The 16,492-nt window shown below is 41.6% G+C and overlaps 1 protein-coding gene across 2 annotated transcripts in view; it reads right to left on the reverse strand.

Moving 5' to 3' along the window:
- USP32 (ubiquitin specific peptidase 32) overlaps window positions 1–16,298 on the reverse strand; it is a 62,413-nt gene extending 46,115 nt beyond the window's left edge. For both annotated transcript variants that reach the window (XM_032130307.1, XM_032130306.1), the window contains exon 1: window positions 16,179–16,298. In XM_032130307.1, coding sequence (XP_031986198.1) covers window positions 16,179–16,236 — 58 coding nt within the window. In that variant the 5' untranslated portion in view covers window positions 16,237–16,298. The remainder of the gene's footprint in view (window positions 1–16,178) is intronic.
- Window positions 16,299–16,492: the final 194 nt, after the last annotated feature.

Below are 16,492 nucleotides of genomic sequence, written 5' to 3' on the forward strand. Positions count from 1 at the left end.
GATTAGTGCTGCATCCAACTCTCCAGGGAATATTCCAGCTCCAGTTTGTTTAATAAAGTTTAAATGAAACCACGCAACCTCAGTTAAAAATGTCACCCAGCTTAAAGTAATTGTAACAAACCTTCAGCTCACCAGCTGCCGAGGGTATTTTTAGTTTCCTAGTGTTACTTAAACTTCAGGCTGTTTATATGGATGTACTACTCCACATTTTTGTTTTAATTCCCATCTATCCAGATAACAAAATGCACAGTGCCTTCCAAAACTGGCCCATGCTGGAAAGCAACCACCTGGTTCTGCTCTGCCTTTACTCCATGTATTTATCACCAAATCACCCTGGAGTCTTCCTTTTGGGCTGAAACTGTATCTGAAGCTCAGACTATGCAAGTCCAACTCTAGACTTAAACCTTGTTTTGCCACCCCTATAAAACTGTTCAAACCAAGCTGGAGGAAATCAACCCTTCCAGTGGAGCTTTGCAAGTTTTGCAGCCACATTCTCCATTCATTTTAGAATCTCTATTCGCTTGAGACACTTCTTTCTTTCCACATCCTACAGCTCTAATCCCACTCCCACCTTCTTGACTTTTATCTGGGAAGGTTCTAAAATACCCTGTGGGCAGTGTATGGTTTGGGCTATGGCACCACCTCTGTCCCCTCCGAAGATCACACTGAAAGGACAATTTTAGACAACAAAAACTGAGCAGCAAAATACCTGCCTCAGCAAAAGCTGCCCTGCTGTTACCAGGCTGCTAGTGAAAAATATTAAGAGTCATCATAAAAATATAACTTCATGACTAAATACACATAATATTGATATTTTTGCTCGTTCACGTCCTGTTTTGGAAAAAGAGAGAGAAGAAAATTGTTACATCAAAGCCAATTCCTCACTAAGCAAAGTACCTACACTGCACATTCTGTGATACTTCCTTAGAGGCTGCTGGATCTGAGCTAAGGTTTGCAAAAATTACCTCAATAAAGTGTTCTATTCAAATACCATAAGAAAGAACTTAAAATCTTCCTTAATTTTATATATATTTGATGATGTAACTATTGAATATAAGGAATATAAGAACTGCCACACACTACAGTCTCTGCTTAAAGGTTAAAAGAAGTGGCTGGACAGGCCTAGTGGAGTTATTACAATTTAAATAAAAATTATTATACACCTCACCTGTGATACATGCATCAAAAGCAAACACAATAAGTGTATTTTAAATTCCTATTTAATATTTATTTGCAAAGTCAGATCAGCCCCATAAACACCTTCCCTTATAATGCTTTTCCCCCCATCCTTCAAAATTGAAGCACACTGATGTAAAATGCTGAGAAATACAGGATGAGACCCCAACCACAGCTTTCCAAAGCAGCCACTTGTCTGATGGAGCAAAGGTGAAGAATAAAAGCATTTGAACTCTTAACACTGCCTGAGACACGCAGGCAAGAGACACTTAACCTCTCCATGTCTTCTCTCAGCACTAAAATGGATATAAATTCCAGCCTGCATCAGACAGATGTGTGATAAATGAGCTAAGATATTGTATAAAACCACTACAAGCTACTACTGAAATGCTGATTTAATCAGTGAAAAGGGCAGAATTCCAAGTGTTTAACTGAAGGAAGGTGGAATTAATCTGTCCTGGCTACTATAAACTGTCCAATTAACATCAGGTAGAACTAATTGGACACGGAAACACCTCCAGAATCACAAAAGTTCCACACAAATCATCACTGCCATTAGGAGGAGTAGCAGTAACCACAACCAAAAAGCTGATTTCTGTCTCAAAAGCCTGAAATACTTCATTTGACTGCATGAAAAGAAAGGATTTATTCTGGTTCACAGGTTCCCAGCACAAAACCCAGACCAGCCCAACCAAGGCAGAAAACCACAATGTATCGACATCGCTGAAAGTCAAAACAGGAACAAAGTATTGCATACACAGGAAAAGAAAACACAGGATAAAAAGGTCAGTCAAGGTGAAGGGTCAAGAATCTTTCGAGCTCATCTGACTGAAGTACTGGTATTTTCCCCCAGAAATGGAAGCATCAAAATGCCCCTAATACTCTCCAAACACACCCCCAAAATCTGAATTTCTAATGTCACTACTGAATGAAAAGCAGCTTGCTAAGTCAGTGTCTTAAAAAACAAAATCCCACCAGCCCTGCACATCACAAGTACACAAAGCAAGCAGTAATTTGCAACTATCAGCATAACATTGCATTTATTCTTTACTAAAAATAACCAAATTTGAATTCTAATAAAACTAACAACTTGCTCATCCTTCAGAAAGCAAGAAAAAAAATCACCTGTCTCACATTCTTCCTCACTTCCAGCTCACGTTTTCATAATTCTAATATTTTGATTTTTAAGTGACAGTTTTAGAGGTTCAATATCAAACTCGCAGGGCATACAATTCTCTAACCAGACAATTATCTTCCCTGTAATCACTTGCTCAATATTTCCCTTAGGAATTTTCATCCTAGTTATACATGGAAATTTTATTACTTTTTTCATTAGTCTTTATTGTGACTTAATGGCTGTGGTTATGAAGTTGTCAAGAACCAAAGCAATTACTAAAAAAGCTTCAAAGAGGTAAAATGTGCAAGTGAAAGTAAAGCGTGTTTGGGAACAACCCCAAATTGGAGGAACCAACTGCAAAACACAATTGAGATAAATGAACCAGCTATGACTAAAAAGTCAACCTCCGCACCCACACACTCCTGCTAAAAAGGAATCCACTTGGGAATATTTTGGGAGAAAACACAGACAAAAAATTCCTGCCTTCCCTAATGGAAAAATGAATTCTCTCTTAAGGAATCTTTTGTAACTGGAATATCAGAAATTCAGTTGACAAAGGGCACCTCCATAAAGGCTTCATAGTCTTTAACATATTTACCAATAACAAGAATTAGAGGATAACAACACCATGGTTTGGGTGTTTTAAAAAAAATGGAATTATTCAATCCAGCTGTATTTTTTCCTCCCACCTATTCTTTGCTTTTGGTAGCAGTGGCTCATCCTGTGCATAAAGCTTTCCCTGGTTCTATCAGACCTTCCCCTAATGCATATCAAAGGTTTAACATCTCTGTGCAGGGAGTGGAAGGAGATTTAGTCATTACAATAGGATTTGCCAATTTTCTGTAACACGAATACTTAGCATTTAGTGATGCTTTTAATCTTCAAAGAGCTTACTCCTCACAGTCCCCATCCCCAAAAGAATGCCAGCATTCCCAGCCTGTTTTATCCCCCTCTATCTCCATCAGGGCACGTTGCTGTTTGGATTAACTCTCCCAGTAAGCTCAGTGTGGAGAGGAACTGGTACATAACAGCCAGTGGGGGGGGGAGAGGGGGGGAAGAAAAAAAAAAAATAACAACAGTGAAATAATCCTCCCACCATCTGAGCTTGGAAATCTTATTGGCTATATTTTAGATCCTCAGGAATTAAAGGAGCTCCCTGGTCCAACCCTGTGAGCCACGGGATAAAAAGAACCTGAAAAGAACCTGAAAAGTCACAAAACTTTGCAGATCAGCAAAATCAAATTTACCATTTTTACAACTGCAAATTTAAGCAGAATCAACTGCAATATTAGGGACAAAAGTGGTTCCTGTTATCAAGCAAAGAACTGGTAAACTCATTCTCCAGGAGCAATTTCCAGCCATGGTTCATCCCAGGATGTCACCTTTCCCACCCATGGCCCCTGTCCTCTGCTGGCTGGGAAAAGGGGGACAAGTTTTAAAGAGCACAAACCATCCTGAGCAGCAGTACTGAGAACCCTGAACTCCCCTCCAAAATACAACATGGACTAAAAAAATAATCAGGAGTCTGGGATGCCCATCTTCACCTGAGTTCCTCATCTTTTCCTTCCTTAACTTGCTTTCCCCTTCCACTGCTATTTTCCTCTGATGCACCTTCATAGTTGTGGTTTGTCCATGATTTCCCAGGTGAATGTTTCAGCCCTCAATCTTTTCAGCGTTTAGAATTAATATTTAGTCCTGTTTAGATTAGAAACTAAACTGTTTTTCTGAGCTGTCCCTTCCTTAATTTTCCTGGCAAATACACTGAAAGTTTGTATTGTTATAGGTGAGCAGAGCAGCTTCTGTCACAACTCAAAAAAGCTGCTTCTGCTTTATTACCACCATGAAAATCATCTAGACATTTATGCTTGTTAAGATTCACAAGATTACAATATATATCTCGTTTCCAAGAAATAAACACCCTGTTAAAATGAAAGGCAAGTGCCAACTATGTAAATGCAAACACCACATAAGGACTGGGCTACAAAATAAATTGTAATGTAACAAATATTTCATATCCTGTCTCCCAAGAGTGCCAAACATACTAAATGCAGCTGTAATATGAATTTTCTTTAAATAAAAAATAGAGTCTAAGCCTGAAAGTTAAACACAAGCTACAACTTCTACATAGGAAGGCAGAGTTTCCTATCGCCTTCAGTGAGGATGAGAGGCAAGGAAGAAGCTCTAATTTGGGATTGCTGGTATATTTTGATCAAATATTCACTCCAGTCTTGGCCTCTGGCAGCTAGAAGAGCCAACTCTAGTAAAGCACAGTACTTACATACTATGACACGAATAATAAAAGATTCAGATAATATTTATACATTGCTACATCTTCATTTCTAAAGTCAGAGGAAAAACATGACTCACTTGCAAGTCAAGTGTTCTGGCACAAACACTCCACGTGTGTGTATTCATATGGCCAACAAAAGGCTCTCTGCTTCCAGCCTTCCTATTCCCAATTCTTGGGGACACATCTGTCTAAAATATAATCTCAAACTCAGATGTAAAGGGAATATTTTAGTGTCAGGTCTCAAATTTCTGTCTCCTGTCACACAGTTACAAACACGTAATGAAAAGTTTGCTACACGACCTGTGAATGGCTGAAAAATACCAGCAGAATCACAAATACAGACACTGGACTAGTGAGTGAAGAAATAAAATAAAAACCACCATGTGCTTAGTTCTGAGACCCCATTACATGTTTGGTAGAACACCAAGAACTGAATCAGAGCTTTATTTTCTAACAGACAATAGCAAACAACTAGCATTATTATTATTTCCAAACTCCATTTCCACTGCTGCCTCTCCTGTTAAGAGAATCCTCAATTAACATCCTAGGATTCGTATTTAGGATTATCCTGAAAGATGCCATACTAGTTTTACATTATAGAATTTCTCACTGAAGATATTCAGCATTAGATGTACATTATTCCGAAGGCCCTCCATTGGGAAGGATGAAACAGCATATTTAGATCCACCCTGGAACAGCTGCATGGGAAAGCAGCTCCAAGTCATTCCAGTGCCACTGAGCAGCTCGGATGGATGGGATGACTCCAATTCCAGAGATTCATATGAACACACTGCCCATTGTTCCACAGAAACAGAAAAGGCACCAGAACGACTTTACACCAAAGAGCCCCAGTGCCCTGAACGGAGGCAGCAGCTGGAACCTCTCCCTGAATCCCTGAAGAGACTCACAAGATATCCTCAAGGACATTACAGTCTCTCTTAGCAGCAGTACATTTACATAATAAATTATGAACATTCTGTGAGTCTATATTTATCAAATATTTTCTATTCTGCTTTTTAACCTCTATCCCTATAACACTCTGGCCTCTGCAGATATTTATCCCGTGTTCTGCACTGGAATTAGTGCATGTTGTGGTTCCTTCCTCCTCTGCCCTATCAACATTGCAATCTACTCATTATTTAAAGAATAACATTCGTTCTCACAACACATTTACACCACAATTCTTTATCCAAGGTGATCAGAAGACAATGCTAAATTGCAGGCAACAAAAAAACTGGGGAATTTATTAATGGCAAAAAGATCAATTATAATTCTTTAGGCAAAGACAAATCATGTTGTCAGCTGCAGGATTGGAAAACAGGGACCAAAACGTTCTCACATTACTCTACCACTGATAACAACCTTCCCTAAGATCCTGGCAAAACACAGACCAGGTTGCCCTGACTGCACCAACTGCTCATTTGTCCTAAAGCACTGCTGCTTCAGTGCAAATCCACTTTTTCAATTTTTAAACTAAAATCCAGGATTTAACTTATCACATCACGAGGGAAAACGTGCTAGAAATCTTGACAAGACTAGGAAATTTCCAGAGTAAGATTTGTGTTCTGGATAACACCTAACAGCTAGAAATGGGGATTGAAAAGAACTGCTTCTTCAGCCCAAAATACATTCATGATGCCACATTCAAGTTCATTTTTAGAACAAATTCAATCTGCAAAACTCAAGTTCTCATAATTACTATCCCAATACTTTCAGTTCTTTTTCCCCCACATCCACAGACTTATTCAATCTGGTACTTCCTGTTCTGTTTAGGGCTCTGTGTTTCTTCCACTTTTTTATTTCATTCAAGGTCTCAGAATTTTAAAAGAACAAATTTTGCAAACTAATGGAGCAAAATTAATTATGTGAAACAATTCCAGCATCTGAAGGGAAGGACCCTTCATCAGGAACTGTAGTGGTAGCAATGGGTTCACACTGGAAGAGGGCAAGCTTAGATCAGAGAGAAATTCCTGTTAAAATATTTCAGCTCAGGAGAGTGTCACAAACCCTGAGCACTGCCATTATCATCATATATGAGATAAGGAACATCCATTCAAAACACAAAAGAAACATCAGCATCCATTCTATACTAAATACTTAACATGAAATTAAACTGTGAGTAGATGACAACTGAAAGACCAGCTAACAAAAAGATAGCTACGATGTGAATAAAATCACTGGTTTTGAGGAAAAATTCCAAAAGGCTTGCAGTAGATTTTATTTTGAAAGGATGAAGCCTACATTTTTATACAGAATGCAATTATCTCTTATTTTGGCCCAGTGACATTGCCTCTCATAGCTTGTGGGCCCAATTCAGATTCTAAACTAAGTGAAACAGCTTCAAAGGATTTGGACATTAAAAAAAAAAAAAATCATCAAAATAAGTGTTAGAGATTCCTTTTGCCTTTGTAGCTGCTGGTTGGAAGCTCTGGCTCCGAGCAGCTCCCACTGCCTGGCCCTGTGGCTGCAGAGCCTGACCAGAAGGAAGTCAGATCTCTTTTTACAGTACAGACTGTCTCAGTGACTATTTAAAACCACTCTAAAAGTCAGAACTGCAGTGTCTGACAAAGCCAGACATTATTTCTGCCCATCCCATCACAGTTTGTCCAGTGCTTCCCATCACGAGGGAGGGGTGGCCCTGCTGGTTCCAAGAGCATCCCTGTCTCAGGAACTCTGGTTTGCAGAGAACTCCTCCTTGGTGGGCACATGAACCTGTGCAGTTTATTAACACCACCATTAATACCTTGTTTTGCCCCAAACACACCCCATGGAAAGCACAGGTTGCCTCCAAATCACATTTCCATGAGATGAGAGAGGCTTGTCCTGGGTTGTGACACGTTGAAAGGAGAAGGAAAGGGAGGATTTGAACACCCTGGAGATCAGGGCATGTCACTCCATCTGCCAAGTCACCCTACCTGTGACAGCTGATCACTCCAGGGGAGGCAATGATTCAGTGAGGAACTGTTTCAGGGCTTGCACCAGTCCTGCATTAAGTAACATTTATACAGTGGGAAATAAACCCTGGTCATTACAAACTGCCTGATTATCCCTTGTCCAAACCTTTCTCAGCCACAGCCTCTTTTACACCACCAAATAAGGGCCTTGTAGCAAATGTCACCAGATTTTTATAAGAACAGTGGTTTTGTTAAACTATTGGATTATTTAACCAAGAATCTCACATCTCTAGAACTTAGGCACATGTCAGAAAAACACTAAAATAATTAAGGAATTTTCTTTAATTGACATTCTAATGAATGAATTAATGGGCTACATAGAAAAATTCTGATTGATAACTTGCATCAGTTTTTAAGCAGATTTGGTGAGCTACTACAAAACCCACATGCAGACACATTTTGTGCCAAACCAAGATCTGAACTCAGTTTATAGCCATTAAAAATCAGAAATACAGAAGGGCTTTTACACCAGTTTAATAAAACAGCATTTCAAAGCCATGCACTTTCCAAACACGCCCCACCTGTAGGGACCATGTCAGCCCTGCTCAACTGTAAACACAACCTCATAAAAACCCCACCTCTCAGAGGTGTTAAAATTCATTATGTAAAAAAGAAATGCCAACTACTATTACACAGCCCAGCTGAAAACACTAAAGCTACACAGCCTATGAGATATGGAGTCATCACTAACAAAAGGTAAGGTGTCCCTGAAGAAATCACAAAAGAAAATGTGCATTAGGGTTTTGCCACTCTTTTTAGGCAAGCAGGGAATTTTATTCCAGTAAGTGCTAGCAATAATCCAGCATTCAAAAGTTTGGTGAATTAGGCCCTTTCAAACTCTTAGGCAGAATCTACCTTAATGGATTTTTCTTCTACATTCATCTTTGCCCAAAGGCTTCATTGTCTCATTATGTAAATGACCTTTTCATATGAAAATTAAATGTTAAAGATGCTTTTTTGTAGTTCTTCAATACTGCAAATATCACATGGACATTCACAATAATTCAGACTAAGTATAACTTATAGAAAAAGCACCTGCTTCAAGGAATGGAACAAATTAAGAAATAACTTGGTTTTAAATGCCTAAAAATTGAAAGTCTTAATTAGAATTAACCCACGGAACTTTCTTTTCTATACAGAAAGTCAAACTAGGAAAGCATCAGGCAAAGAAGAGCCCTAAAGGAGGCCTGTAGGAGGCCCTAAAAACCCCAACTGGGCAGTTCTGGTTTACATCAGGCTTGGAAATAACTAAAGTCAGTGGACAGAAACAATTCTGCTATTTGAAAATGCAACACTTGTCCTACCCCTCCTCCATCAGTCTTCTGTAAGCTCACAGCATTTGAAACTTCTTCTTGGACCAAAACAGAGCAGGATTATTTTAGTAATAGTTAACAACTAAGTCATACAGATATCCTAAGAGCTCAAGACTCATTAGACCTCCTTGTATACCAAATGATTTATATCAATGTACAAATTCACAACCTAACCAAGATACACTCAATTTTCAGAAGATAGTGACACTTTTTGAATGACAGATATTAGTAACATCTGGGTTTTTAAATACAGACAAATCCTAAGCAGTCCTACCTCAAGGCAGGAGTCATACAATAATCTTAATTTACAGAATTCAATAGACACTTCATGCCTCACCTCATCACACTACTTCTTAATGCTCTGTTCTTTTTCATTCTCACAAGGCTTGTTATCCCTTCAGAGGCCCATTTTTTGAATCTGATTTCATTTTCTTGAGTACTAAAGAACTGAATGCCTTACTTATTTTATGAAAGGAGACAGTGGGCCGAGTTCTCTTGAGCAGAGGAAAGGGGTGAGGGTTGTTGTACTCATTCCTGCCATAGTGCCAGCAGCCAGAAAGCCTGAGATTGTTGTAAGTCAAGTAAACAGTATTCAAAGTAGCCCACTCTTATTTTTTTTTCTTTCACATTTCATTAGAGATGCTTCATCTCACTCTGAACAACTTCCTAGTTTCTATTTCTGTCTTCCCCCCCCCCCATAAGACACTGTCAGGTAGATTTAGGACTTCATCAAAACAAGGCTTTCCAAAATTCAAGATGAACAGAAATATTTTATAGAATCTATCAGGTTGGAAAGTATCTCAGGAGGTCACTTGGTTCACCCTTGTGCTTGAAACTAGGTCAAGGCTGAATTCAAACCAGCTTCCGGAGGGTTTTGTCTAGGCAGAGCTTGGAAACCTCTAAGGATGAAAGTTCAACAACTTTCTCCAGGCATGTATATTAAAAAAAAAAAAAACCAAAAGGAAAAAAAAAAAGGCCTGCTGTTACAGGAGTAAAAACTAGAAACTGATTAGAAACCATGAAAATAACTGATGTCATTGATTAAAATACAAGAAATAAAGCTCAGTTTTATGACCCATGAGATATATAGGCATATAATCTATAATCCAAATAAATGTTTTGAGGACTCAGTTTTAGTCTACATCAAGGTAAGAAAATGTATTACACACAGAATAGCCTGATAGTGGTCTTTTCACTTATATCAAGATATTTAACACTCAACATAAGGATTTGTTCAGCTTATCCTGTGACCTCCAGCCCCATGGCTGGAATGATATCTATTTAAACTCCCCTGGCAGCTTTCCTGACTGCTTTGATTGGAATCTCCAGTAACACGCTGACAGGACAAAACTGCAGCTAATATTGTGAGCCTGCTCATATTTAGAGACATGATTCACCTGAGAAGTGAGAAACCAGAGAATTCCCAACACTTACTGAATCATAATTCAACTTTTTGAGGGTTTTTGCCTTTAAGATGATCAACTTCTTCTTATTTATGGAACACCTACATTCTTAAATCCTCTTTTCTCAGACTTGCATCACTCTCTGCACATCCAGCATTTGAGCAATCACCAAGTTTCTACTGTGCTTGGGAACCATCTAAGAATTACTAAAAACCTACTAAAAGGATGCAATCATCTCCCACAGAACCACAGCACACCCAGAAGCCCAAGCAGGTGGCAATATTTACCCGTAATTTGTAAGTTTTCAACTGGCATTTCGTAAAGAGCCTCTAAAGACCACAAAAGGTATCTCAGGAAAGGAAAGTTACTGTTAGCTGAGTTTACTACACCATGTTCCTCATTTCCAATAGGAAATAACTTGGGTAGTTCTAAGCAAGAGGTTGAAACCCACTGAGTTCACTTCTCTAAACTTGGAACCTGAGGTAAAGGAGAAAGTGGTGGCTGCAATTTAGCAGCTGAAGAATTACAGATTAAAAACCAACTCTCTTCCAACAGATCAAGTGCAGTTGTAGGGAGAAAGGTTTGGGGGTGCTGGTGCAAGGGAGAGGCTGGACATGTGCTGTGTCCTGGGCTGATCCCACAGTGTGGGCAGCGGGAAAGGGGGAATTGTGCCCCTCTGCCCTCTCAGGTGAGACCCCACCTGCAGAGCTGCCTCCACCCTGACGTGCAACTCCAGAAGGAGGTGCAGCTCCACTTGGAGCTGCTGGAGTCCAGAGGAGGAGGCGGCACCGGGATGATCAGAGGGATGGAGCAGCTCTGCTGGGAGGAAAGGATGAGAGAATTGGAGTTGTTCAGCCTGGAAAAGAGAAGCTTTGGAGTGACCTAATTGCAGCCCTCCAGTACCTGACGGAGCTGATAAGAAACACAGAGAGAGACTTTTTTCAAGAGCTCAGAGTGCCAGGACAAGGAGGAATGGCTTCACACTGACAGAGAGTGGGCTTATACTGAATATGAGGAAGAAATTCCTCCCTGTGAGAGTGGGGCAGCCCCGGCACAGGGTGCCCAGAGAAGCTGTGGCTGTCCCATCCCTGGAAGTGTCCAAGGCCAGGCTGGAGCAACCTGGTGTCACGGAAGGTGCCCATGGCAGGAGGGTGGAACAAGACGATCTTTGAGGCCCCTTCCAACCCAAACCACTCTGTGATTCTAAGAAGCATCTTCTCATCAGTTCGTGGAAGTTTCAGTGGAATTCCCCAAGTCACTCCTGCCTTGTAGTACATGCTCAGCAGAGACTACTGAGGTGCCCTCCCAAAACAAGCACCACAACTGAATGCCAGAGTTGTGAAATAATTACTGCTCTGTGAATTTGAGCGGCCACTTGTAGCTCTGCAGCTTTATAAACAGGAAGTGTGAAGCTCTGCATTCATACCTGCTTTCATCATATGACAGAGCCCTGAAGCCATCAAATACTGGCTGATATAACAAGCCTCGCTATAGAATCTAGACAGTCTCCACAGTGGATTCTATTCATTCTGGTAGCTAAAAAAAAAGGCTATGAGACTTCTAGGCACTTTCACCACATGCCTCTGAAACTCAAGGCTCAAAAAGACACAGGTTTATACCCTTAGAAAACAACATATCCTGAAGAACCTTCACCTCCCTATCGTGGTCAAGCTCTGGTTTTCAGATATGAGAGAAAACAAAGCAGAGCAATCGCCTTTGTGGAATATAGAAAGAAGAGAATAAACCACTAAAATGGTTCCCTGATCGTTTTTCCTAAAAAGATGTCTGGGATTTAAAAAGTTAATTTCATAATCTGGAGTAATAAAAAGCAGTTTTCCATGGGCTCAAGGGCTGAGTCCATGGATTTGTCACCAGGCTGAGATCGACAGCCTCAAATAGATGATTATATATTTGCACAAGTTTTCCATCATCCTTTTGTCAGATTTATGACATCTGTACGCTTGAGGATGTTAATGATCAGACACCAGATATATTTGCCTTGATTTAAATAAAACAAATGTATCTATTTTTCAAATTCAATCAAGACACAAAAGGTCATTAGCAAGATTTATCCTCTGCCCATCACACAACATTAGTCATTACTGGCACACGCTAACCAACCTTCTTGTGCATTAGAGCGGGTTTTTGTTACTTTGATGGGCTTGGTGTTGGTACCATCTCAGAGACAGACAACCAGAGGAGAAAACTGCCTTCAAAAACCACTATTCCATGAGCTCTCCAGAGGCAAAACCTGTGCAATTGATACACCTGAAAGTTTTGCTTCACTGTTAGCTGGCATTTTAACTGCATGTACATTTTCCAACAACAGCACTCTTTTTGTGCTTTCATTTTGCTCTTTTTCTCAGAGATCGCTGTGCACAAGACCAAACACAATGAAATGGATTTATCAGCAGTCACCCATTTCTCCAAATTCTATGCTCACTGACCATGCTGATGTTGTGGCAGCTCCCCTTCTTCCACCCTGCACATATGAAACAAAAATTTTATCTTGCTTTGAGCAGAAGGAAAACTCTTCCTTCCTCTCCGGCCCAAATTTGACAGATCTGTGACTATTAACTGACATTTCTTTTAAGTGGTTCCCTGACTCAATAGTTAGCATAGATAATTTAGCTGGAAATGGCCTGAATTACACCTGCTCTAAGTAGCATTCACAGAAACTTTGACTACAGATTCTACGGTTTCATAATTCACAAGTACATACATAAATAAATTTATGCTCAGTCTACGATTATCCTCTGAAAGTTACTGAAGCAGAACACATTAACAGCCACTGGAAAATACAGTCCTTAGGGATTTGAAATAAACTGGCCACCAATACCATGTAGGCATCTCTTTCCTGGAGAATTCTTATTAAAATATTCCATACACAACAGTGCATACACAGTACAGGAGCTGCTGTGCTGGAGCTAATACAATAGTGATAAAAAGTTCTTCCTTCTATAAAGTTTTATCGGCCCAAAGACAGCCCTTTAAGGAATTGGGTGTCAAGACAGGCAGCAGGAGAACTAAAAGATAAGGCAGGCTTTAGAGCACCATCTCCTTGGCATAAGGCAAGGCCAGAGCACCCAGACAGCCTGATGGACAAGGAGGTAGGAGAAGAGTGGGAAATCAGAGGCAAACATTGGAAAAGGCACCAAAACTGACTGACTTGAAGCACTGCCCTAGGAAGAAAATTGTTGTTGGAGCTTAGGTCTAGGAAAAAAAGCAACAAGCTCAAGAGCCACAGTACCAGTTCATGCCATCACAAATTTAGTTTGATAAAATAACCAACAGTTTTATGCTCAGTTTGGAACAAAGCACTTCCTACTTCACCTCTAACAACCTGCCCAAGAATTTAATCTCCTCACAAAGAATCCATCCTCAAAAGGAGGTCCATGGGGTCAGGAATAGCTCTCCTCACTTCTCATCTCATACCTTTTCCACAGCAACATTACTTTGTGCTTCTGGCTACTATAAATAAGATGACCACAATTGGCAAAATTCATAAAAAGAGATGTCTAAAATAGCATCCCTTGCTTTCCATTGCCAAGCTGCACAGGCAGACACAGATCTCAGGGAGGCTGACGAGAGTCCTGTGACCTGCACTGGTGGACACAGGACAACTTCACTGTCCCCATCCCCAGGGCCACGTCACCACAGCAGTGTCAGCTGCCTGCGCCAAGGAGCAGGAAGAAAATAAAACAGCAGGACCATCTCCTGCTCAGGGGTGGAAAAGGCCATCAGCACCAGCCTGCTCTGGCACTTTCATCTCCTTGAACAGAAGTTACATTTTAGCTACAGTTATTTATATTGTGAGCCTTTAACTGCAATTCCCCTCACCTTCACAACCTTTGGCTACTACCAAAATGGAATTGCAATAAAAGAAATTGCTTAAAAGTCAGCCTTATTTTCTGAAGCTTACAGAAGCACTGTTTTTCCAGATACTCTGAACAACTGAAATTCAAATTGGTGACTCAAAAATATGATCACAGCATTCTGAATGATTACCACAAGTACAGGTAACCACTACTGATTACTCATGAAGAATTTCCAGTTGAAAAATTTGAACAATATCACCTAATACAAAACTTTCTCGGCATTTAACAACCAGGAAACAATGCTAGAGAAGGTGGATCTAACTGGAAATAAATATATTTGGCTTTCTTTTTTTAACGTTTGCATTTATCTGTTATCTCTGTTTGTGTCCACAGAAATGCCACAAGTACCAGCAAGGTTCTGTGGAAGTAAGAATGGTCTAACAAATAACGTTTTGATAACTGGCCTGTTTTATACATACAGTGGTTCACTGGTTAAGTAAACAACATAGTTATTTAGCAAAACATTAGTTTATAACAGAGTGCCTAAAACAACCTTTCTGGTCTCCTACAGAAAAACAGTATTGAATGTCTCATATAGAGAAGAAAAACATCCAAAAAATGACAAAGAAAAGTATTATATCCACTGCACCGAAATAATTTCAAATAACTTTTTCAGAAACCAATCTTATTAATTATGAAACATCCAGATCAACTCCCTTGATTTTGAAGCAGTGTAAGAGTTTAAATCTAACTTTAAAATTCAAAACACTTGTTTTTTCTTATTTAGGAACTTTGGAATATACATCGTGACCAAATGACTGTATTTTCCACCAAACAGCTTATTTCAAACGCCTCCTGATATATTTAACTTCACACCTCTACCAAGCTGCATTTTTAACTCCAGCTCTTCTAAAAATACATGCACCAAAGCTTTCAAAGACTTCCTATACTTTCACTAGCAGTGAAAATTCTTCAGGGCTGTTATGTTTAAAATCTGTAACGCAAGTGACTTTGAATCATACATTTGTTTCTCCTGCTTGACACTACACTGCTCCATTTCCTATCTGACATGGCATCCCTCAGAGGCTTCACCAGAAAAAAACCAAAAAAACAAAAAAACCAACTAGAAGATATTTAACAAAAACCCAATTTCACATCAATTTGTTTCTCTTTCAGTTAACACGCAGTGGATTCCTCCCAGTTTTCCCTAATCACTCCTGACATGCCTCTCACATGTAAGCAGGAATAAAAAGGGCAGCCATAGATTGGCTTGAGCTCATGAATTCTATCAGGGCTTTAAATATCAAACAGGTGAGCTGCTTTACCTGCACTGCATCGCGTGAACGCACAATAGGGCAACAATTACAAACACCTGTCCTCCCTGCAAACCATTTACTGCTGAAAATTCCTGTCCCTCTTTGTCCTTGGACTTGGCTATCAGTTCCAGAGTCAGGCAGCTTCCAGGGTGTAGCTTGCTGTCGCCTTGGAGCCCTGCAGCTGCAAGCATTCACCATTCAGCTTGTTTATGTTTTCCTTTCGCTAGTTCCTCTTTAAATTCTCCGGGAGGACCCTAAACCGGGCTAAAACAGCGACATCAACCCCGAACCACGCACGCCACATCCATCTTTCCATGCGGAGCTGCAGATGCGTGATCCCCGAGCACGGGGAAGTAAACACGAGGAGCGGGAGGGACGGCAGAGCCGGGAGCTGACAGCCCTGTCACACCGGGATGGCAGCGTTTCCCGATTTATCCCGGCTGCCCGCGAAGAGCCGGCCAGCGACAGGCGAAGGCCGGGCCGAGGCCGGCGGGAGGGGACGGCACCGGCGGCGGGGACCGGGCCCTGCCGGGGCCGCGTTAAATAAGGGGAGAGAGACAAATAAATAAATAGATAAGATAAATAAATAAATAAATAGCAGGGTGGGGGGCGAAGGGTGCGGGGAAGGAGCCCGAGGGAGCGCCCAACGGCGCCAAGTGCCTCCGCGCGGGGTCCGTCATGGTGGTGCCGCCTCACCGCCCGCTGGCGGGGGGCAGCGCGGGGTGGCCCCCCCCCCTCCTCCCCGCGCCAACCTCCACCCACCCTCCCGTCCTTCCCCGCCGCTCCCTCACCCCTCCGCAGGGCCTCGTCGTAGCCGAGGAAGCCGATGCGGGACTCCTTGGCGCCCATGGTGCCGCTCAGTCCATGGCCGCGGCGGCGCCCGCCGGAGCCGCTACCGACGGGGGGGGGGCGGAGCCGCCCGGGGGGGGCGGGGGGAGGAGGAGGCGGCGGCCGCGCGCCCGCCCCGCCGCAGCAGCCTCCATCGCGGGTCACGTGGGGCGCGCGCGCCGCGTCACGTGGGGCGCGGGGAGGAGGGGGCGGGGCTGTGATTGGCCATCGCCGCCTCCCCCCGGTGCGCCCCCCCCCCCCTTCCCCTCCCGGCGCC

The sequence above is a fragment of the Corvus moneduloides genome, chromosome 20 (assembly GCF_009650955.1).
Source record: "Corvus moneduloides isolate bCorMon1 chromosome 20, bCorMon1.pri, whole genome shotgun sequence".
Classification (NCBI taxonomy): Eukaryota; Metazoa; Chordata; class Aves; order Passeriformes; family Corvidae; genus Corvus; species Corvus moneduloides.